Raw genomic sequence first — 24,364 nt, 5'->3', positions numbered from 1 at the left:
GCAGCAGCCAATTGCACACACATTGGCGATGCCACCAATTGTCTGCAAGCTTGCTGAAAGCAAGCACCAATCGCCAGCCCAATTGCCAGAGAAGCCAATAGCCAGCAGACTGTTCAGCACCCACCAATCACCCGCAAAAACGCCACGGACAATATCCTGCTTGCAGCAGCCACCAATCGCACCTCTCCACTATCCGTGTAGAAGATGACCCCAAGTTTTTAGCATAATATTTTAATAAAATATCCTAGTCTTAAACACGGAAAAGGACGTGGGTGGCGCTATGGTCTAAACCACAGAGCCTAGGGCTTGCTGATCAGAAGGTCGGCGGTTCGAATCCCCGCGACAGGGTGAGCTCCCATTGCTCGGTCCCTGCTCCTGCCCACCTAGCAGTTCGAAAGCACATCAAAGTGCAAGTAGATAAATAGGTACCACTCTGGTGGGAAGGTAAACGGCGTTTCCGTGCGCTGCTCTGGTTCTCCAGAAGCGGCTTAGTCATGCTGGCCACATGACCCGGAAGCTGTACGCCGGCTCCCTCAGCCAGTAAAGCGAGATGAGCGCCGCAATCCCAGAGTCGTCCGCAACTGAACCTAACGGTCAGGGGTCCTTTTACTTTTTTAAACACAGAAAAATACAGTACCTGCATGGCAGTTTGGGGCAGCAGTAAAACTACTAGCACATTTGCAAAGCTAAGCAGGGTCCGGTATGGTTTCAAATGGGATGGGGGACCGCATGTTGAGATTCCTGTATTGCAGGGTTGGATTAATGACACTTACAGTAGGACAATGCAAACCATGGGGTTGTGCCAAAGGACAAGGTGGATTTTGAGGAGGTTGCTACCTGTGTGTGATAGAAATTTTGAAACTACGTAGTTTTCCCCAATGCTGCACTGCCTGCTTCCAGAGCACTTAATACTGCAGCACAGCTAAGTATTTTTCTTTCCGGTTCCAGTTGGTCCCACCATCTTGAACAAGATTGAAGCAGCCCTCACGAACCAGAACCTCTCTGTGGACGTGGTGGACCAATGTCTTGTCTGCCTTAAGGAGGAGTGGATGAAGTAAGTGTCCAGAGGCCTTGAGTAAAAGCTTGCTGGATCAGGCCAGAGCCTTGTCTTAAGCCCAGCACCTTGTTTTCTCAGTGGCCAGTCAAAGGCCTTTGGGCATAGCTGTCAACCTTCCCTTTTTTTGCGGGATATTCCCTTATTCCAGCGCTGTTTCCCGCTGCTATCCCGGATTGTTGGATATCCTGTAGACTGTCCCTTATTACCCCTTATTATGGTCCCTTATTTTCGAGGCTGCTGATCCCTTATTTTCAAATCTATGCCTTTGGGAAACCTGCAAGCAACGACCTGAATGCAACAGCAATTTCACCTGCTTCTGATTCATGGCATTGGGTGTTCAGAGGCTTTATCAAACCCTCAGCTTAATAATAATAACAATAAGAATAAATAATATTCTTTATACCCTGCCCATCTGGCTGGGTTTTCCCAGCCACTCTGGGCAGCTTCCAACTTCTATAAAAACAATTAAACATTAAAAATCTTCCCAGTACAGAGCTGCCTTCAGATGTTTAGAGACAGAATATTATACGGCATTCCACTATGTGAAGTGTTGGCTGCGTATGAATTTTCTTTCCATTTTCCCTCTGCAGCAAAGTGAAGGTCCTCTTCAAATTCACAAAAGTGGACAGCAGGCCGAAAGAAGACACCCAGAAGCTGCTGAGCATCTTGGGAGCGGCCGAAGAGGACAACGTGAAGCTGCTGAAATTCTGGATGACCGGCCTGAGCAAGACCTACAAGTCTCACCTGATGTCGACGGTCCGCAGCCCGACTTCTTCGGAGTCTCGAAACTAGGAAACTAGAACTCTTTCGGCTCTGCTTGAGGAAACCCTCGCTTGAACCTTCAGCAGAGCAGCCCGGCTGTTTCAGGATGCAAGGGGACGCAGAATCTCATGGCGTATCCTCCGCAGATCAGAGCGTGTTTCTGTGTGCTGGTTTGCAGTAGGTTTGGAGCGCCTTATCCTTCCTCCTGATAGTGAAGCTTCTTTGGCCGGAAGGCTGTTTCCTCTTGAAATCTGAGGACTGAGGGGGCTTCTGGACTTCCTCCTCTGTGACACCAGGCTAGAGGGGTGAGGTGTTTTATTACCTGGTGAGGCTTCATCGACACCTTTCGTAATCTGGTGACCACACATGGCAGCCTGAGAATTTGAATTTGTCTAGGGATGGGTTGAAATGGTATCTCAAATGCCCTGCAGCATCTAAGCAAAATTAAGTGGCTATTATTTGATGCCCCTCCAAACTCACAGACAGGACTATTCCTGAGGTGGCGCCTGTCCCGACGTCTGCATTTAGGAACCAGTTTGCAACCATCCTGTTCCCCCTCCCCCCAAATGTTTGGTAGTTCTTCCTTCAGTAAGCAAGCCTGTATTGTGGGAAACGACCTTTGATTTCCCAAACTCCCCATCTGAAAAATCCACCGAGGAAAGCCGTCCAGCAGGCTGAGACACTGAAAAAGACATGTTTGGCTGCTCTAATTTGAATGAATTTGTGGAGACCTCTTCTTCTCAGGCAACAGGAGGACAGGAACCTCTGTCACAGGAAGCCAGGCAGGAGAGAACTGGGAAGGAAGACCAAGGCTCCCAAGTGAGGTGGTGATATCCAATTTGCATATTTACCTGCCTAGCAGAGCAAGTGGGGAGGGGACAACCCTATTCCAGGATGCTCTCTTCCTTGCAGCAAAACAGAAGCTTACACTTAAAAATAAATGAAATCTGGCATCCAAAGGTCCTGTACTGTATTCTGGAGGAAGGCAACGCGAACCTGCATCCCTGTTACCCAAAGTTATGTTGCTGCCTTGCACTTTTAGCAAGATCTGACTCTTGCCTACTTACTAAGACTTATTTGCCGGTAGCAAAAGGAAAGGAAGCAAAGGAATTGTTTTGCAAGTGCATTGCAGCCTTATATCCTGCATGGTTACATACCCAGATCCTCTTCCTAAACTACTTCCATGTGCAAGAGCTCATGTATTCAGTTGCAAAATGGGAGAATATTTCAAGGGTGCCATTAAAACTCTCCCATTGGTTTCAGTGGGGCTTGCTGCTGCACAACCTATTTCTGGTGAAATGGAATTTGCAGAAATAATTTCTTTTGAAACGTGTTCAAGAACGTAAACATTAGTTAGTTCCCCCCCTTACCCCATGAAGTTTTTATTTCTAATTGCATAACTAAGGTGATGGTGGACAAACTCCACAAATCTCCTTTGCTGGGAAAGAAAACCTAAACTTAAAATATTTAATGTTTTATTTTAAAACGGGGAGAAGTGAAAAAAATAATAGGTGAGCCTAGGTTTGCAGTGTCTGATTTTAACATTTTTTATCTTGGTGTATGCGGTTAACATATTTATACTAATCTACTCTACAGGAAGATTCCTCTAACAAAACTAGCTATTATTTCCATTTTGGAGATGTTAGCAGGTCCTTGTTGATTTTTTTGTTAATTATTTCAAAACGTGTGTAAAAATGCGTACCAATAAAAAAAAAATGCTGTATTTTTTCCCCTATGAGGAAAATGTGGATTTAATGTTTTGGGGAAATAGGGCTTTTCCAAGAGTGTGGTTTTTGCTGTTCAGCCCAGTAAAACAGTGCCTAATGGACAAGTCACTGCCCATTTGAAGTAACATTCCCTCAAATATCAACAACCTCAGATATGCAGATGACACAATCTTGATGGCAGAAAGTGAGGAGGAATTAAAGAACCTTTTAATGAGGGTGAAAGAGGAGAGTGCAAAATATGGTCTGAAGCTCAACATAAAAAAAACGAACATCATGACCACTGGTCCCATCACCTCCTGGCAAATAGAAGGGGAAGAAATGGAGGCAGTGAGAGATTTTACTTTCTTGGGCTCCGTGATCACTGCAGATGGTGACAGCAGTCACAAAATTGAAAGACGCCTGCTTCTTGGGAGAAAAGCAATGACAAACCTAGACAGCATCTTAAAAAGCAGAGACATCACCTTGCAAACAAAGGTCCGTATAGTTAAAGCCATGGTTTTCTCAGCAGTGATGTATGGAAGTGAGAGCTGGGCCATAAAGAAGGCTGACCGCCGAAGAATTGATGCTTTTGAATTATGGTGCTGGAGGAGAATCTTGAGAGTCCCATGGACTGCAAGAAGATCAAACGCATCCATTCTTAAGGAAATCAGCCCTGAGTGCTCACTGGAAGGACAGATCGTAAAGCTGAGGCTCCAATACTTTAGCCACCTCAGGAGAAGAGAAGACTCCCTGGAAAAGACCCTGATGCTGGGAAAGATGGAGGGCACAAGGAGAAGGGGACAATAGAGGACGAGATGGTTGGACCGTGTTCTCGAAGCTACAAACATGAGTCTGACTAAACTGCGGGAGGCAGTGGAAGACAGGAATGCCTGGCATGCTCTGGTCCATGGGGGCACGAAGAGTCGGACACGACTAAACGACTAAACAACAACAACCCTCAAATCAGCTATCTGCTTGTTGAATTGCTTAATATGTGGGAGGCTGGTTCAGAATTTGATCCCTCCTTACTCTAAAATGAAAGGGGCTGGGCTCTCAGTCATGGGCGTAGCCAGGATTTTTTGTTGTGCAAAGGCTCAGCAACTTTTGCTTTCCCAAAAAATTTCGTTGGTCCATGCAAGGACAAAGAGTAGATCACTGCCAGTTTTTAATACTGTGAGTAGATCGCAGTCTGTTGGCAGTTGGACCTCCCTGCCCTAGATGGTTGCAGCATCCACACAGCGCACAAGCCGGCTTTGTATCTTGACTGGATACAAAAAAAGGTTAAGGTGCCTTTTTCACTCCACTGAATCAGCCGACCTTGAGAGTTTAAATAGAGCATGCAGCACCTCTCAGTTCTGCAAGACACATCTGCTGTGTCTTGTAGTTTTGAAGCAAAGTTCCTAACTTTTGATTTGAAAAATCAGGTTGGTGTGGCTTTAAGCATACATAAAGGGACACTGCTTAAGTTGTTTCTTAGTTCCCAATTCCTTATTTGCTTGAAAGTATGAAACATTGATAAAAAATGTAAAGTTAAAAGGTCCCTGAGCCCCAAAGTAAGCTTTTTGGGATAGCCTATCTCTTATATTTATCTACTTTTGCTTTTAATTTTTTTCTGATGCTAGTTTTCCTTTTGTGTTGTTAGGTTGTTGTAAACCGGCTGTGACATATATGGCATAGCGGTATATAAATATTTTTTTTAAAGAAATAAAATAATAAGAGGACAAGGGAGGCAGGTACAGGGAACATCGAGGCCTGCTCCAGTGGGAGGTATCACCTTTGTTCCCCGCCTTACCTGTTATATTTTTTTTAGTCCTTTAAAATGGTAAACTGCCTTGGCATAAAAGTGCAAGGAACGAAGAAACAGGGTTGCATCAGCAGTCATGCCCATATGGAAATTAAAAAATTAAGGAACTGGTCTCTCAATGAATGAAAAGGTTGAAGGCTGAAAATTTGAAGGTTGAAAATTTTACAATTTTTTAATTTGCTGTAAGCCGCCCAGAGTGGCTGGAAAAACCCATCCAGATGGGTGGTATAAATAAAATAATAATAATAATAATAATAATAATAATAATAATAATAATAATAATAATAATAATAATAATAATATCAGAGCCTGTTTTATTCCATATATAGCACAAGTGAAATTTATTATATTTACTTATACACCTTTTTCCCTGGCAGGGACTCAAGGTGGCTTATGGATAAAGAAATAAGAACCACTTACAACATGGAAAAAAACAATTATAAAAGTATATTGATAGAATTAAACACTATATAATTTTTTAAAAAACTTTATGGTTAACTTTCTTTCTCACTTGTTGTTAGCGGTTGCAATGACTGTATCCTAAACTGCCTTGGAGTGATGCTGTTTTGGAAGCCGAGGATTATACTGTAAATGGATAAAATTAACTTTATTTCTTTTAAACGAAACACGAAGCGCAGCTGGACGCGACATAGCGAGACGCTTGGAAGCGATGGCGTGTGCGCATGCGCTACCTGTCCGCGCCTGCCGTTTTATGTTCTCTACAGCCTTAATAACAGCGCATGCGCTGTAGTGGACGCTGTGCTCTGAGGGGTCAAAAAACCCCAAAGCACTTGAGCTGAAGTTAAAAAAAAGGTGGCCGAGGTGAAGGATGCGCATGCGCTACGGTAGTTTAAAAGAAAAAGCGGCTGAGAGGAAAAGAGCGCGCGCTGACGGACGCATGCGCCGTGGCGTGGGAAGGCACGTTTGAGCGGGACGGAGCGCACGCGCTTGTGGCAATTTAACAGACAAGGCAGCTGAGAGGATAGCGCGCGCGGAGGGGCGCATGCGCGGTGGGGGAGGGGAAAAAAGGCGGTTGGAGGAGCGCGCGGGGACGCTGGCCGTCGTGGCGCCCTGAGGCGACGATGTGGCGCGGGAAGGCGCAGGCCCTGCTAGCGGTGGGGCTCGGCATGGCTCTCGAGGCGCTGGCCTGCTGGCTAATAGGGCGACTGGGTCGGTCGTCGTCGTGGTGGCGGTGGTGGCAGCGGCCGCCTTCCCCGGTACGCGAGGTGCTTTTCTTCCCGTCGCGCGTGACGTGCGTGGAGTCGCTGCTGGCGGAGGCGGAGGCGGCGACCCCGTGCGCGTGCCTGCTGCCCCACGGCGAGAGCGCGCTCGGGCGGCTCCTGGCGCGCGTGCTGTCGGCGCGGCGCTCGCTGGACCTGTGCGTCTTCGCCTTCTCCAACCCGCAGCTGGGCCGCGCCGTCTGCCTCCTGCACCAGAGGGGCGTCCACGTGCGCGTCGTCACCGACACCGACTACATGGCCCTCAAGGGGTCGCGAATCGGCGAACTCCGGAGAGCCGGTGAGTCGCCCGGGAGGGAGGAGGGAGGGAGGTGTGAGGCGGAAGGGGAACCCCAAGGGTCGTCTAGCCCAACCCCCGGCGAGGCGGGCGCCACAAACCTGAAAACACCCGACGGGCGGGTTTTAACCCGTTGTTTACTTGTTAAATTTGCACACCGTCCTTCATCCGCAGATCTGAGGGCTGTTCACAGCATAAAAATATAATATTGTGGGTTTTTTTTATAAAAAAACAACAACCCCAGAAACGACATAATAAAGTCAAGAAATGTAAAAAGAAGAACAAGAGCAAGACAATGACCCCTCCTCACCCCCTCCCACAAACACATTTAAAAGGCCGGTAAAGGGGAGAGCATTCCACAAGAAGGGGAGCCACTGACTGGTTTTATGTTTTATTGTCTGGTTTTATATCGTTGCAAATCTCTGTGATGCATTTTCTTTTTAGAAACAAACAAACCCCACCACTCTGATTAAAATCCTCAAATGAAAGAGAGTCTGCCACCTTTGGTTCCACTGTGGAACTCTCCTAAAGTTCTTGTATGAATGTGTTTCATAATTTGTAAAGAGGTCCCAGCTTGGGAGAAAAGCGGGGTATAAAATACATTTAATAATAATTATGCTGAATTTGTTAGCAGAGTTGTCATTTACATACCCCACCCTGCAAGTATTTTGTTGTTTTCACTTATTTATACAACAGTCAACGTTCAGCAGTCCCACCCAACCCTAGCAGAACCACTTGGTTGTTGGCCTCCCTCTGTCTTAGAGAAATGGAGTGTGACTTCCAGGGTGAAGTCAAACTGTGACTGCAGAGATTGGTAACTCATTAACTGCTGCCTCCTGTGTTGTTTTTGTTGCATTAGTAGCACTGAATTTACTTCTCCAGGGTGCAAGCCTGGGCAGCGTGTATGGCGGTCATGTCTGTTCAACGCCATTTAACTTTTAAGTCATTTCAAGGTATAATTCCACAAGTTGCCCTGTGTTCTCATAAGTTTTTGCACTTAAGAAATTTCAGCCACTGAATTTCTGTAGGTAGCTCTCAGTACACTAAGTATAGTGCTGGGAGCTAAGTCAGTTTCGTGGAAAGATGGAAAAGTGATTTGTGGCACTGAATAGGGTATGCTGGTTTTTCAGGAATTCAGGTACGTCATGATCAGGATAGTGGCTACATGCACCATAAGTTTGCCATCATTGACAAAACAATGCTGCTCACTGGCTCCCTGAACTGGACTACTCAAGCCATTCAAAACAACAGAGAGAACCTGCTGGTAGTTGAAGACAGGGACTGTGTGAATCTTTTCCTGGCAGAATTTGAAAGGATTTGGGAGGACTACAATCCGGCTCATTACACATTTTTCCTCAAAGAAGAACAGCAGGTACAGAAAAAGGATAAAACTATTCCTCAAACAAAATTGCAGCTTAAATGACTATTTTGAAGCAGTAAAGTTTTTAGTCTAAAGACTAGTTCCTAAGTTAGGTGTTTGAGAATGGCATAAATTGCTTTAGGAATAACTAAATGCAAATTTATGCTCCTTTAAAAAATTGTACAAGCAACATAGTGTGTTTGAATTATTTTTTGAGAAATAGATGGCCTGTACTTATGTGCTATTATACCTGTTCTCAATAAAACACGCTTTTAAAATTCGAATACACGTTTCTGTTATAAAAACAACTGTCCCCATATGTAGATAGCATTTCAAGCAGAGTGTTTATTCTGCCATTCTCTTGGCAACCCTAGCATCCACATGCAGGATGTTACTGGGGGGTGGGGACCTTTTTAACATACAGCCAACTCCCAAATTTATGTGGCGCTTACATTCCAAGGCACTGCATGTTTAAGTTAAATCACACATATTTGCAATACGATTGAAAAAGCCTGTAAATACCCTGTTCCGCCCCCTTTTGTGAGGTTTTTGGGTTACTTTCGAGTTCGGTGCAATGCTTGTGTGCGTGATTGTGCACATATCAGATGCACCTAAAATGGTTGCTGCCTGAACAGCTTTGTCCTCTTTGGTTTTTAAGGTTTGATGTTTTTATTACGTTTTTAGATATGCTGTAAGCCATCCAGAAGCTCAGCCATATGGGTGGGGTATAAATAAAATAAAAATAATTAGAATAGAACAATTTGCCTTTGTAGGTGAGCAGCATAAAGCAGGAGACCTACTTGAAAATAAATGCCCAGTGTGTGAATGGGAATGAATGTGTGTGCTTAACTCACAGATAATTCATATGCTGCTCTTTCATGTGTGGAAGGGGAAGTAGTATTGCTGTTTTATTCTGCCTTGGTCTTACCACACCTGGAATAGTTTCCAGTTCTGGGCACCACAGTTTAAGGAGGATATTGACAAGCTGGAACATGTGCAGAGGAGGGCAACCAAGATGATCAAAGGTCTGGAAATCAAGCCTTACGGTTTGAGGGAGTTGGGTATGTTTAGCATGGAATTGGGGAGACTGAGGAGATAGGTTGGCCATCTTAAAAATCTAAAGGGCTGTCACATGAAAGATGGAGCAACCTTGTTTTCTCCTGCTCCAGAAGGTAGGACCTGAACCAATAGATTCAAGTTACAAGAAAGGAGATTCCAACTAAACATCAGGAATAACTTTCTGACAGTAAGAGATGTTAGACAGTGGACTGGACTCCCTTGGAAGGTTGTGTGCTCTCTCCTTCCTTGGGGTTTTTTAGGCCACCAGACATGGATGCTTTAGTTGAGATTTCTGCATTACAGGGGATTGGGCTAGATGACCCTGGAGGTCCCTTCCAACTCTACAGCTCTGTGATTCAATGACTGTACATGTGTAGAATTCAGCCCTAGAATCACAGAATTGTAGAGTTGGAAGGGACCTTAAGGGTCAACTCCCTGTAATGGAGGAATCTCAAACAGAACTGTAACTTGGTATGGCAGTGGGTGGAGAAGCTGCGACTCTACAGGTGTTAAGACTTTATCCACTGTCATTCCTGACCATTGGCCATCCTGGGTGGGACTGATGGCTATTGGGCAGCCAACATCAGCTGGAATATCACATTTGAAGAGGGTATACTAACACCTGTCTGTCCTAATAAATGGGTGGGTGCAGAATAAGGCTGAGAGGTACCTTATGTTGGCATGTAAGTTGTAGTCATAACCAATATCCCAAGTGTAGAAATGCAGCTCTGGTGTAAGCATATTTTTTGGTGCCAGTTTGGGGAAGGAACTGTTGAGGTAGGAATGAATATTCAACATCTAGAAGAACTTTCTGAAAGTAAGAGCTGTTAATACAGTGGAACAGACTCTCTTTAGAAGATGTGGACTCTCCTTCATTGTAGGTTTTAAAGCAGAGGTTGGATGGTGATCTGTCAATAGATACTTTAATCGAGATTCCTGCATTGCTCAGGGTTGGACTTAGAACTCTATGATTCTGTGGACACCAGTGTTTTAAAGGGCTTTGAATCAGTCTGTCAGTGGTTGAGTTTCCCAAAGTATTGAAGCTGTTCCAAAGAGAGCAGCATAGGCGTGGTTATCACAGTACTCTTGATACAGTAGAAACTCCATTGTACCCAAGAGGTGGGTACACTGTAGTGACTTAAATAAATACGTTGTGTGCTCCTCAAAGAGGAGGAGGGAGGAAGATAGCGGATCACGGTCATAAAACTTTCTCCAGGGCCATATGCTGTTTTAAAGCAGCTATATTCATTTAGCTTTTAGTTTTTGAAAACTGTTAGCAAAACACATACAGAAACAATATGTGGTAATTAATAGTAATTTATCACTAGTTCAGGGACGTGGGTGGCACTGTGGGTAAAACCTCAGCCGGAGGACTTGCTGATCACATGGTCGGCGGTTCAAATCCCCACGGCGGGGTGCGCTCCCGTTGCTCGGTCCCAGCGCCTGCCAACCTAGCAGTTCGAAAGCACCCCCGGGTGCAAGTAGATAAATAGGGACCGCTTACTAGCGGGAAGGTAAACGGCATTTCCATGTGCGGCTCTGGCTCGCCAGAGCAGCTTCGTCACGCTGGCCACGTGACCCGGAAGTGTCTGCGGACGGCACTGGCTCCCGGCCTATAGAGTGAGATGAGCGCACAACCCTAGAGTCTGTCAAGACTGGCCCGTATGGGCAGGGATACCTTTACCTTTATCACTAGTTCAGAATGCCCAGCCTTTCTTGAAGCCGTTAAGTAATTGGTGTACTGTAATCGTTGTGGCCTTCCAGTGATAGTTCATAAAATGTTTCTTAATACTTACTCATATTGAAGGGTAACTGCAGGTGGCATAGCTGCTACAATCATCCTTGTGTACTATTAAATTCTATGGACATTTAATAATTTCATGTGTGCTATTTTTGCTGTGTATCTGCCCTGAAATGCCTCTCCAGAGCAGACGGAAGTACTTGGAGGCTTTCCACAATTGTATTGCATAGATCCTTTTATTAGTAAGCATAGCATCCTTGACTGTTGTCTTCTATTCCTAATTGAAGGATGCAAAAACATTGGAATGCTATTTCAAAAACTTCTCTGTCTCTAGTGTTAACAAAAATCTTCTCCACAGCATGCCAAGGGTGGTGCAAAAATAGTTTATTACGATACAGTTTTATGTATAGTTAAGTAATTAATATTTACAAAATAATCATCAGCTACATCCATGGGAACCCTAGCATGTCACACAAGGTTTGTAAGGAATAAATACTGTGACATAAATGATACTTCTATTACAGTGAACAGCTGAAGGAGGAGATAGCTCTTAAAAGCATGAAAACAAAACAAGAGGAGAAAGATACCTTTCAGACTCCTAGGAGGCGGCTCAAACCATTCATCTTTGCAAAACGAAAGTCAGGTTGGACATGTTTGTTCACCAGGCAAATTAGAGATTATGTTCCCCCAGTGAATTGGTTTTATTTGATTCTGCTTTTCTTGCATGTGAGTTCCAGTTTTTGGGGTTAGCAGCTTTCCTGCCGAATCCCACGGCTGCTCTGGCTCCGAATCTTGCAGGGCTGGAGTAATTGATCATTCTCCTCATGCTTGATGCTTGGATGACCACTTTAGAATTCAATTTGGTCGTGGTCAATTAGGAGTTGAGGCTTCTGTAGGCTTGCTTGTCGATTAAGCAGGTTTATAATACAGACTGATTTCAGTATCTTTTAAAAGGAAGCTGGTGTTGAGTGGGCATGAGGAAGAGCTCAAATAGGGATACCTGTGTGTGTACAGTGCTTGCCTCACCTTCTTAGCCATATACACATTTTGTCCAAACAAGTACCACATTGGAGGAGTGTACTAATGCAGGCTTTTGTTACTCAAGAACACTTAGCAGATAGCTTCTCAAGTGCTTTGATTTGTCTTAGAGGTGACTGTTTTAATACACAATTAGAAGCTGTGTTCTTCTACTGGCAGACTGAAATGAGAACCCTACATCAATCCTCAGTGACTAGAGGGGTTAATTCACTTGGCACTAGAGGGGTTCTGCTAACAATTCCCAGTTTCATTTACTCCTTAGTGGACTTCAGTGCATGGCGTGAGGCTGCTGAGCACTGCTCGAAAAAGCAAGACATTTTCTAATGTGCCATATAACTGTTCTCCAAGGCATGCAGTCAGTAATGGACTCCCATCTACTTTCCATAGTCTAGTGGTATAGATGACCCCGGCACTGTAACTGTTGAAACTACATCGCAATGAAATATAGTGTTACAGTAAATTGAATAATCATCCTACGTTAACTGTATTCTGTCATGCTGTTACACCGCCATGCCATGTAACCTGAAAATGATGGGAGGGTTGCAGGAATATAAATCTACTCCATTCCCTTATCGAAATCCTTGGTTTACTCCGCAACAGCGCCAAGTTACCATGCAAGAATACTGATGTACGCTTAGTGACAGAATAACTACCACCATTAATATACAGAAATACTACTCTCTGCAATCATATATATATGCACACCCAAAAGTTGTTTATGCCACTGTCAGCTCTAAGATTATTGAACTGAAAAGGGTAAGAAAATTAATGTATAGTAGGCTTGAAGTTTTGAAACACTGTACATCTTCTTTGGACAGGCATTTCCAAAACTAAAAAGGTATCAGAGAAATTTAAAAATTATAATGTTCAAACAAACCAACAGACATTCTTTAAGGGAACATAGAGTGGGTTTATCGGGTTACACTAATTTCCTTTTCCAAGTCAAAAAGACACTGTATTAGAACAAGATTTTTAAAAAATTCACCCCCAAAACCCCTCCACTATTTTTTTTGAGTAATAAATATTTACATTGCGTGCTTTGAATACTATACAGGTTTTAAATTATTTTTTAAAGAGAATAACAAAGCTTTTTTAAAAAAGAAAGAAATTACAAAGGAAGTATAAGCTACACTGAGCGTGCATGTGCTTAAAAGTGTTCACAACAAACTAAGTACTGCATATGAGCCACCAAAAAGCAAAAAATCCAGTGGGATTCTAATCAAGTATGTTGTCATTACAAAAAGTGACACTTATTAAGAAACAGCGCGTAGGGCTGCTTGCAGGCAGCCTCTGCCACAGGAAAAACAGCCTGCTTGGGATCTGCACATCGGCAATCCCCCTTTTCCATATTTTAATGGGATAAAGGAAAATGAGTTTCATTAACAGAACACTCAATTCTGTTTCAAAAGGAGAGACGAATAAAGAAATCTGCAATAGGCAAGATTAAAGAAGCTGTTATGCAAGTATATTTATACTGTACATCCATTAGTGTTGAACTTCACTGAGACCACAGTTATTTTGTAGTGTAGGTTTGTGTAAAATGCAGCAGCTTGCAATAGAACATACCTATTTATTCACATAATGTTTATACTGTGCCTTTTAAAAGCCATTCAAGAAATACAACTAGAATGCCAACTTGCTTTGCTGTGTATGAAGAGCAACTTGGTCACAGCAGTACAGACTTTCTTGAGCAAAAAGATGCTTGGTTGCTTTTTTATTTTATTTTACACCAATTTTAATGTTTGTGAAATACTGGCTATTCTAATCTTAGAGGACATAGGACATTTGTTTGTTTTATTAAAGAAGTGTATGGATTAAACATAAACATAATCCAAAGATAATTCATTCCAGTGGCAAGGTTTCTCTCAAGTTGTAGGTACTTAAGGAAAAATAAGATTCTTCTGCCAAGCTACGAGCCTAGTTAATGATTTTAGAGGAGAAAGAAAATAATCTAGGCCTGAAGCACAACCATCTTTCCTTAGCCACCCTAGGGGATAAAATATGCTGGCTTTTCCATTATGTGCTAACCACTCTCTGCAGTCAGACGGTGTGGACAGACTGCTAGAGGCACCAATGCAAGACAGCCAAACCCTATCCCTTTCATACCTGATTTAAAAAGAAACTGCCAGACACACAGCAAGAAGACAGCAAATGTTCTGCTGTGAAGACCCCCCTGCTCCAAAATAGCAACAGCTTTTGAAGGAACATTGCTTTGCATATAACACAAACAAAGATGCTAAGAGCTGTTTTGCTTCAGCATGGATCAGCAGCAAGGGCCCACAGAATAGAATCAATGTGTGTCCAATTAAGAACAGGATGAAACTAAAAGGGACAGGGTGCTCTCCCTAGCCTCTAACAGCAAAACTTTGCTTTACAGATTTGTCTGCTCAAAAGATCAACAATTTTAGTCTGAATAGACTGAAAAGCAAAACGCCACCTCAAATTCACCCCACCTGAGCAAGGCAGATAAAAAGACTTTTAAAATACCAAAAGCCACCTTGCCCACAAACCTTGTAGAATTAACTTCCCAACACTTCCTATACGTATTTCAAAACAGCAATGTTCACCTGCTTTTGGAATAAAAAATTGCATGCATTGTTCAAAGCTTCTCTATATACGTTATTCCGCTTGGGAAAGGCCTTTTGGCCCTGGAACCCAACAGATCAAATATTCAATGCCTCTGTTATTGGGCCTCATAGGTAAGGAGGACAAATGGGCCGAGACAACTGCTTTGTTTCAGATAAACAATGGCACTAAGATGTTTTCAAAAATTTGGACTGCCACTTTTCAAATGCCCCCTTTTAACAAGGTTACTTGTGACTTGCCATTCCCCTGTTTAGACTTCTCTCTCCATTGACATCTTGCAACTGTATTTCCACATGCAGATGCTACCAGCTTACATGAACATACAGAAGACTCTCTTCAACTGTTTTGAGACCCATTAAGTCAATCCAAAGGCAAGCCAGCCCCAATTTCTGCCTTGACCTGCTTGGAGGACTGGTCTGACTTCAGCTGTACTGTTCCAAATACCTCTTGCTTATCAGCAAGCCACTCCCTTCTTGCTTTGTAAAAGAGCCCTGCCTACTTAGAATTCTGAACCATTCCTACCGATTAACTGGCAGAAGCGCTCTTACTGCCTCCAGAGGACCAGAGCAAGGATTGCAAAAGATTTGTTCTTTAAAAGGCATCTTGAAGAAAACACCTCTGAGCTTCTGGGCAGAAGAATTTTGTTTGTTTTGCAGCAAATTAGGTGGGATAAAAGTCTGGGTCACATTGTATGACAGACATAGAGGCAGATACATCCCACTGAAAGTCTAAGAAACGGTGCAGATTCTAGCATGGCCTTGCCAGAAGGAGTGTGTGGAAGGAGACCACCCTATTTCCCCAAGAGAAATAGTTAAGTTGCACTGATTAATTTCATCACAAGCTGATTGCACATCAATGCCTGCAACTGTTTGTATGCAAAGCAACTTAAAAGCTTTTCAAGAAGATCTAAGTGGCATTAAGGGAATAAATTCCAAACTGACCACATAGTTAAACACCAAGCTACAAATCAGGACTGCCACAAATGTATTTTTCTAAGCCAATTATCTTGTTGCAACAAACAAACTTTCACTAAGGGCACTGATTATGCCAAAAACAGATCTGCATGTCTTGTTTCAGTGGTTCAAAATTTTATCCAAAGCATGCACTTAAGTGCTGGATTCCTCTCAACAGTGGCAGAGCTAAGCACAGTGTGTTGCCTCCCTCCCCCCATCCCAGGGCCCTGTCACTACACCAAAGAATTTGGTAAAACAGAGCTAGCTTATCAACAGGCTGTTGAGCCTTAATACTGACACTTAGTGTAATGGATATACAGTAGGAAGGATGTTTTTGTAGAGAGCCAAGGGGGGTGGGGAGCATATCCCCAATTTCTCCCAGCCCTCTTGCCAAGGTTAAAAGCTTTGTAAGTTAGGACTAAGAAGTTGGGAAGTTCATTTGATGGTGGGCAGAAGAACTCCCAGCATTTTCCAGTCTTCTGGAGCATCCATACAACAACAGAAAAAAACCCCACACACAAGCAACAGCAGTGAGGATCCTAGAGAACAAAAAACAGAAGGGTGCTTGTGCTGTGATGCCGCAAGCAGGGAGGTGTGCGTGGTCAAGCCAAATAGGAAGGAGAGAACTAGTCTTTCTTCAAGTCCTTGGATTCAAAGAGCTTGAGGCGCTCCTGCACGGTCAGGCCTTCCTTCAGACTCTGTACATGGGAGGAGAGAAGGAAGAGCAAACCGTTAAATGCCGTTCTGGTGGGGAAAGCAAAAGTCCAATAGAGAGAGATGACACAAATGCTCAGGCAAAGAAAAGGCAAAAGATGGCACCCTCAATGGGAAGATTAGAAAGACATGCTTCAAAGAAAATGCACCATTATGGAGTGGTGTTATTGGTGAATCGATCCGCGGTGAAGAAAGACGGCAAAGGAACTGGATGACTGCAGGCACAGCTAACTTAGTTGGGAGAGTAATTGCTTGGATGTTTGAGGCAACTGCAAAAGCCTCTGCTAGCTCATCAGCGCCTCAAAACTGCACTTTTCCCATAACCATTTTGTTTGAGCACTCAAGTCCAGGGCTGTACATCAACAGTTCATCAGCACAGCTGCCCTGAGTGATTCATTTAACAAGCAGTTATGCCCCTAGAATGGTTAATCCTGGTGAAAGCTAAATGATTCTGGAAAGAAAGGATAGCTCAGTTGGTTGCAGCATGGTGCTGATATGTCAAGGTTGCAGGTCCGGTCCCTGTATGGGACAGCTGCATCTTCTTGCATTGCAGAGAGTTGACTAGATGATCCTCAGGGTCCCTTCCAACTGTACAATTCTATGATTCAAAGTCCTATCTTAATCCTGATATAAAGCAGCCGGTCTTGATAGACCAGGGTGCCATACTTTTCTGTCTGCTTTTTGCTAATCAGAGAAATATGTTAATTTCTAAGTTAAAACTTCCCCCCAAGTTAAGGGTCCATTTTGGGCCCATTTTATTTCATGAGGGCAAAGCCAAGCACAGCCTGAAAGCTTCTAGCTGCCAAAATAACATTTGCAGTGTTTTGGTAATCTCACATCACGTTCTCTGGAGCTACTTGTGATATGATCTAAGGGTTTACATCAAGAATGGGGAACCAGGTGGCCTCCAGGTATGCTTGGACTCTCAACTCCCACCAGCCTAGCAGAATGGCCAACAGACAGGGATGATGGGAACTGGGAGTCTAAAACATCTGGAAGGCAGCCGGTTCACCACCCCTTATCTAAACCCAGGATTCCAGAGGGGAGATTGTTGATAAAGTCCGGAGATCTCTGTCCGGACCTTATGAAGTCACTCTTCTGCTTCTTTAGCAGTTATTTTGAAATAAGACACTGGCTGTTTTTCACTGGAACATACATTTCTTACAATGAGATCCAACCACAAATCAATGAGTCAAGGAGATGCACAGTTTCTGATCATCTTGTGCCAATGTCCATTTCCTGCCATTTGAAAGAAGCCTTTCTCTCCACCCATCAAATCTAATTACAAAACCTTACAAACTGGGAGAAGTTGATGGAGAGGAATGGCAGCATCAGCTGATTTACAGGCAACCGAATCAATGGATGCAGTTGGACTGTATATCTTCAGGATTGAATCTGTTTTTATACTTTATCCATGACAAAAATTCCCTGTACTCAAGGATGGCAGGGAGAAGGCTAGCCTAGAACCCTTTGCTCTAACGTGCTTTGCTCTAAACAAAAAAAATTCCTTCCAGTAGCACCTTAAAGACCAACTAAGGTGCTACTGGAAGGAATTTTTTTTGTTTTGACTATGGCAGACCAACACGGCTACCTATCTGTAACTGGTGCTTTGCTCTGTGTGAAAGGGTTTCTTACTGTGTGTGTGTGTTGAAACATGCGAACCATTTCCCCAATACAATAACTCAAGTGACAAAGAGTCCCAACAAAAGCAGCACCATGCAATTCTGTGGTATTTGTAAGAGAGCTCTAGGGACACTGTAGATTAAAGCTAAATGCAGTTAGTCTAGTATCAGACATTTAAACTGCTCTTAATGCTGGTAAAAAATCCACAGTTGTTTGTTCTTTGGATTTGCCTCCCTATATTCCAAATCAGATGGTATAGAGGAAAATGCTTACAATACATCCAAACCAAGCTGCCTATGATATAGAACATTGCTTTTTTCTGTGTCAACATGTAGATATCCTCTTGGTCAGGTGCGGTACTTATCTTGATGGGCAATACACTTAATTTCTGAAAATTAAACCTCATTCAGGAATGAAACCATGTTTTGAGAAGGTCACTACTCCTTTTATACAGTAGTGACCTAATTTTTTCAGTTGTTGCTGACAATCTGCAGAAAATCAACCGCTTTCTCTCATTGGGTCATCTTTTCTTGTGGGGGACAACTAACCTAACAACTAAGACGGTTGGGAAAATAAACCAGTATGGGTTGGGTAGATCAGCTGATTTAGTACCAGAATATTTAAGAAATGGGTAAAAAGGATTTTAAAAGGGGGAAAGGTAGAGACCAGAAACCTGATCTGTGGACAGCGCAACTGGCTTTTCACATAACATCTGTCTGCCCTTCGTTAGGAGCAGGTTGGAAAAAATTCATCCATTCCAGAGGACATAATTAGTGAATCAAAAAGTACCCTTCTGACTGTACACACTGCCATTTGGGAGAGTTAAGTCCAAAGCATGCATTTTCATCCAGCATGCACACTCTTTTGTCCCATGCCTTCAACGCAGCACCCCGTTGTTTGTCTTAGGAGGTGCAGAAATCCTTCCAGTGATGGATGTCAGTGAGGGCAGGGAGAAGCAAAAGGATGGAAGAGGCACAGAAACAGCCATTCAATCTGGCATGATCTTAAGTTTTGAAATTCTGCCTCTTGCTCCTCCCACTTAACCTCTATGTAATTCAAAGGCAAGGGGAGATAGATTCTCATTAGCCATGGAGATGTGAGCCGGGCATGCAATAAGTGGGCTGCCCCTCAAGAGGTGCAGTGTTCTTTGGAAGGTGCTGTTTGGATTACCTATGTGACAGGGAACCTGGAATCTGGTGCATTTCAGTTATCCCATGAGACCTGCTCAATAACGGACTGTTGTTGGAAGCAAAGACAAAAACAACAACACAGAAAACAGAAATAGGAGAAATACATGAATCCTGATTGCTCCGGAAATTCCCAAGTGCCAACATACTCCCTCCCACCCTAGCAAGGAGGGGGGGAAAGGCAAACTGCAGCTTGGGGGCCTTCATGGCCTGCAAGGTCAGAAGTTTGCTTTTAAAACTCAGTACATAAAATCAGCCACAGAAGGGAAACTATAAATAAAAAGCAAAACACTTTGTAATAAAGAGGAACTACGCCACAGTGAAAAATTGGGGTGCTTCGAAACAAAGTGCACACGTAAACACAAAACTGGCAAATCACAAATGACACCCAGGACTGAACTGCACGATTATCACATTTGTGTAACTGTGTGTGTGTATGTGTCTTTTGCTGGGGCAGGTATCCTACCATATCAGCTCGGGGAAACCTGCTCTCAGGGTGAGGAGAGTTGTGTGTAACTTTCCCTCCTTCCAGTTCTACCAGGCTACTGATCCTGGAATTGCACACCAGCACAGGTGCTCAAACATGGAGCAGGAGGGTGGTTCATTGACACAGACCAAGCCTGTTAAACACCCAACAGTACTGCCCTTGTGGCCTAGCTGAGCCAGGGTGGTCCAACCTCTCAGACCAAGGGGGCTGCAACAGTACTTCCAACATGGAACCTGTGGGTCACACACTGCTTTGTATGTGTGTGGGGGGGTGGAGTTGAGGGGAAATTTCACCACCATCACCACTCACATTTGCACTGCCTTCCCAGAGCTGGCTAAGCAAAGTGCCTGGCTTTGGGAAGGAGGCAAAAGGCTCTGGCAGGGTCCTAGAGCCCTTCCTCCTCTTCCTACGGTTGGGAAAGTTCAAACTAGGTTTTGGGAAGCAGGCAGGAGGACTCTTGGATCCTGTCTGAGCCTTCATGTCTTCTTCCCAAAGCCCAGGGCCTTGCTTACCTAGCTTGGGAAAGGAGGTGCGAGGGTTTGTGTGGAGCATCAAATGTTGTTGAGGGCCACGTCTTGGACTGCCCTAGTAAAGCTCTCATGCCCTGCACTGAAAAATGGGAAAACTGAAACCACCAACGGGTAGAATAGAATCTAGAAAGCTGCTCAGTGCTATTTTTCTAGAAAAAAGGTGCCAGAACTCACCATGAACACCTCTCTTGTTCTCTTAGAACAGCAATGGCACCTGCCTGAGAGGTGCCAGAACTGAGTTCCAGTGAGTTCTGACTGAAAAAAACCAAGCTGCAAATGCTAATAACCCAGACATCCAACATAGCATAACCTCGTTTGGAAAGTTGGATGAAGTCACCATAAACTCACCTTTGACCTGATATTTCTCAGTTGCCGGCCAACGCTGGTCCTGTCTTTCTTCAAGAAATCAGGGTTGCTTTTGGATTTCATAATGTCTAAGTGAAGGAGGAAAAATAGAGCCAGTTTACCTTGCTGTTGAAAGCACTACAAGCGCAACATTTCCTCCGTCGCCGTGGAAAAAAGGAAAACAAATGGTTGTCAGATGGGCACAAGGAACAACACTGGGCCGAGACATTTTGCCACTGTAGGCAAAATGCTCCAACACCCCCTTGAAGCTCTGCCCCCCCTCTCCCTGGCCCAGTCATTGTGCCCACGCTGCCGCCAGCCCCTTCACCGCGACTGGTGAGATCAACGGTCCTGTGTTGATGGTGCGGGCAAAACCACAGTGGGGCTGGCAGCAGTGTAACTGCGAGCACAAGGAGGGAGGGTGTGGATCTGCTGCCAGAGGCAATGGCTTCTCTTAACCTCATTCAAGGACCACCCCTACCCCAGAACACAGTCTCCAAAGGGACCTCCCATTTGCCACCAGTTACAGAGCTGGCTCACTAAACTGGTATGGCCCACGTAAGTATACCCAAAGTGAAAGCCAGAAACTTGGCTTTGCTTTCATCCGGAATCCTCAGCAGCACCTATGAAAAAGACAAACCAGCTAACAAGACTAACCGTATCCAGACACAGTGGTGTTCTCTGGAGACTTCTCGCCAAGGGCTTCGGTGGCCGCCTTGAGCTGCTCTTTCAACCTGCTAATGTCGCAGTCCGCCTTGGCCTTCACAATGCTGAGCTCCGTGTAAATGTCTTTATACTTATCACTGGCATATTTCTTGTCCTTTAGGAAAGACAACAGCGTTTCAGCCGAGGAAATGCTTTCAGTCCCCTTCGGCCTTGGAGATCGGCAGCAGCAAATATTGCCAAAGGGCTAGACAGATTTCAACCCAACAACATATATTGTAGCAATCAGTGCCATATGTACTCTCTTATCTTTCCTGGTTTGGGCTTTGGTTAAAAAAAGAACACTGCAACCCATCGAGACAGGCTCCATTCTTAAAAAGCAGAACAATTTGGTTTTGACCAAATAGTTGTATATGGCATCTTTCAAATCTGTGAACTACTCTTGACAACCATCCACTCAAAGTAAGGCAGTACGTATTTCAAGGGGAGGGAGATCACACACTCCCATTGGGGAACCAATTTACAGCTTGCATTTGCCACTGATACAGACTCTTCTACATTGGAAACAATTAGCAGCTATACAGACTGAAGGCTCAAAATGCAGCTATCTTCCTGAGGTTCTGCAGGTCTGGTTGGGAGATGGTCTGAAAACCAAATGTACGCTGCTCTGAGTTTCATGACGGAACTAAAGACTTTTTCTTTATCTGCTCAGGCATGTTTCAATACTGGTTTCACTGCTTTGTGGGTACTACAGAAATACATTTTTGTTGAATTTTACTGAATTGTTTAATGTTGCGAACTACCTATTATCATAATTACAAGCGGTATGTATATACACGAGTCAGCTGAATTCATACGCATTTAAAGGCACTTGCTGTCTGATTGTATGATACAAAGGTATGATCCAGAACTATTACCCTCAATGCTGTTTGCAGTTCATCCTTCAAGGAGCTGATCTCCTGCTTCAAGTACTGTATTTCTGATTCCTTGACTCGCAGCAAGACCTGCAAAGGGGGAGAGAAACCCAGGCAGATGCTTTTTAGGTTAGGCAACTATGCACAAATGAAAGGGGGGGGGAGTTAAGCCATTGAGCAAGAAGGAAAGTCCATTTCATATGCCTCTGGAACTCCAACATCTGGAATCAAGGCAGGGCACACTCACCTCCAACTCGTAGGCATCCTTGCCTTGGGTGAGAGGTGAGCCAGCCATCTCGATCCCACCCTCCCCAGTCACCAGGGTCCGTAACCGTGTGATCTCTGAAGCCAGGCGGTTGTTCAGCTCCTGTAAGAAGACCACAAGATGGCTATGAGCAGCAGTTATGAATAAAGCTCTCCCCAGTCCTAGGCAACTGAACATGCCTATTTTGCTTTTGGATGGCGACCTCAAGGATATAAATGGCTTCAGTTTTCACGAAACAGCACAAAACAGCATTTGTGGTTCTTTGGGCCTTCCTTGCTGTTATCTGTACTTCTGCAGATCAGATGAAGGGATTGAGCTCAGTACTTCCGCAAACGTGGCCCAACCAGCACATTTGTTTCCCCCCTCTAAAGATGGACATTTCTTAAGTTCACAGAGTTTTAAAACATTTTTAGTAACCCACGTATATCTATACTGGTCATAATATACCAATAGCCTGAAATAATGACTTTTAAAAAAATCTATTCCTAGTGGTGAAAGCCTGATTCTTTTGAAGTGATTGTGACAAAGAAAAAAGATTTTAGAAAGCATACATTTTATCAACACTTCATTAAAGAAGCTGTGTCACAAGGCCTGGTGACAAAAATAAGCACACAAAAGGATTTAAAACCAAACCACAGGATTTCAAAAACTGTAAATGCAACCATCGTCTAAAACTATGGAGCTTGCATATTTGCACAATGTCATCTTTAACACAGCAGTTTTCATCTTGCATATTTTCCCAGAAAACAAAATGCCACTGAGGAGATACCTCTGCCCTGGTATTTCAAGACAATTGGAGCTGTGGTGGATTTTGTAAAAAGAAGATCCCATGTTTCAGAGACCGCCAAGCAAAAGGCAGTTTACAAGCCTGGTTAAGTCAGCAACACCATCTGGGTTGCCATCTTTTTAATTCATTTTCCTTACCTAAACCAGGGGGCTTCCTACCAACTTAGATTGAAAAAATGAGCAGAAATCAAATCTGCCAGGTGTTGCAATAAATCTATGGTTTTTTAAAATATATATTTTACATTTTAGTACTGTTTTTATTTTTAAAAACATATATGGGGGCTCCACCACAATCTCTTCTGTGCTTAGGGCCTTTAAAGGTCTTAATCCTGCCCTGCAGAATCGCTATGATTCTGGTCCTGCTGAAACTGCTTATCAGCACTCTTGACCAACTGACTCCCCTGCCCTGTTAGTCAAATCTTGGCTGAAAGCCATTCTGAAAAAGCCCCAAAATGACAATTTTCTCTTAGGCAGCTGAATGAGGCTGGACAGGTGTTGCTTTACCTGGTTGTGTGCATTGAGCTCCTGGTTCTCCCGCTGGCACTGACGGAGGGCCTGCCTCTCTGCTTCCAGGGCCTGGGCCAAGTGAGCGTTTTCCAAACACTTCTGAGAATACTGCTCGGAGAGAACTTCAAGTTCACGCTGGACAGACTGCAGCTCCTCCCTGATTAGGCATAGGGGGGTGGGGGTAAAAACAAAAAATAAAGATCGCAAGGCCAACTGCAATCCCCAAAACGGATCAAATCAACTATCAGAGACTAGGATGCATGGAGGAGGAGAAAGAGGCATTGCACAACCTTCTGGCTGTGGACAGACAAGATGGGCATTCAAGTGCATCCCACATGTTCAGTGTTGCTTTCCCAGGAATGCAAACTTAGGCATGCGGTTTGATTGCACTGACTAGACTAAACATTTGTGTTGCCTATAGATGGGATCCCCATTAGGGTCAGCCAGTGTGGGAACATGATACTGAACTAGATGGGTCTCTGGCCTGATCCAGCAGGGCGGTTTAGTGTGGGTGGTGTAGAATGACAAATTGTTCCACCCAATGCCACCCAGGTGCCAAGAGCTGCTCCACATTTCCTACCTCAACAAATCTAGAAAATACAGAGGAGCACCTACAAGTATTGCCTCTGGAGCGCTTCAATGTCTGAGTTGATGCTGCTGATCTGCGAGCGGTGAGTCTTCTCCAGCTCCCGCTCCAGCTCTTCCCGGTGGGCGTTCTTCATGGCTTCTATGGCTGTGTAGGAAAAGAGGCAAGGGCTGCAG

At 44.1% G+C, this 24,364-nt stretch overlaps 3 protein-coding genes across 10 annotated transcripts in view; 2 read left to right on the top strand and 1 right to left on the bottom strand.

The window, feature by feature from the left end:
* The window catches only part of LOC309357167 (folliculin), a 30,481-nt gene extending 26,927 nt beyond the window's left edge, over positions 1-3,554 (top strand). The window contains exons 11-12 of the mRNA XM_081889204.1: positions 949-1,054; positions 1,648-3,554. Of these exons, the coding sequence (XP_081745330.1) occupies positions 949-1,054; positions 1,648-1,849 (308 nt within the window). The 3' untranslated portion in view covers positions 1,850-3,554. The remainder of the gene's footprint in view (positions 1-948; positions 1,055-1,647) is intronic.
* A 2,585-nt stretch (positions 3,555-6,139) lies between these two features.
* On the top strand, positions 6,140-8,488 carry PLD6 (phospholipase D family member 6). Its single transcript, XM_081887851.1, is given in 3 exon segments — positions 6,140-6,347; positions 6,349-6,847; positions 7,975-8,488. Coding segments are annotated over 3 exon segments (807 nt in total). The 5' UTR covers positions 6,140-6,332; the 3' UTR covers positions 8,268-8,488.
* Positions 8,489-11,371: 2,883 nt separating this feature from the next.
* Positions 11,372-24,364, bottom strand: part of MPRIP (myosin phosphatase Rho interacting protein) — a 153,998-nt gene continuing 141,005 nt past the window's right edge. For 4 of the 8 annotated variants that reach the window (XM_081889032.1, XM_081889036.1, XM_081889030.1 and 1 more), the window contains 8 exons: positions 24,218-24,335; positions 23,600-23,759; positions 22,292-22,411; positions 22,048-22,134; positions 21,125-21,287; positions 20,471-20,556; positions 19,089-19,154; positions 11,372-16,279 (listed from right to left, as the gene is read on the bottom strand). In XM_081889032.1, the coding sequence (XP_081745158.1) occupies positions 19,122-19,154; positions 20,471-20,556; positions 21,125-21,287; positions 22,048-22,134; positions 22,292-22,411; positions 23,600-23,759; positions 24,218-24,335 (767 nt within the window). In that variant the 3' untranslated portion in view covers positions 11,372-16,279; positions 19,089-19,121. The remainder of the gene's footprint in view (positions 16,280-19,088; positions 19,155-20,470; positions 20,557-21,124; positions 21,288-22,047; positions 22,135-22,291; positions 22,412-23,599; positions 23,760-24,217; positions 24,336-24,364) is intronic. The other 4 variants (XM_081889031.1, XM_081889035.1, XM_081889029.1 and 1 more) reach the window with 1 other exon arrangement.

This window comes from Podarcis melisellensis (genome assembly GCF_964234715.1).
Source record: "Podarcis melisellensis genome assembly, chromosome: 14".
NCBI classification, from domain to species: Eukaryota; Metazoa; Chordata; class Lepidosauria; order Squamata; family Lacertidae; genus Podarcis; species Podarcis melisellensis.
The sequence above is the reverse complement of the archived record's forward strand: the minus strand, read 5'-3'. Positions and strand labels throughout refer to the sequence as shown.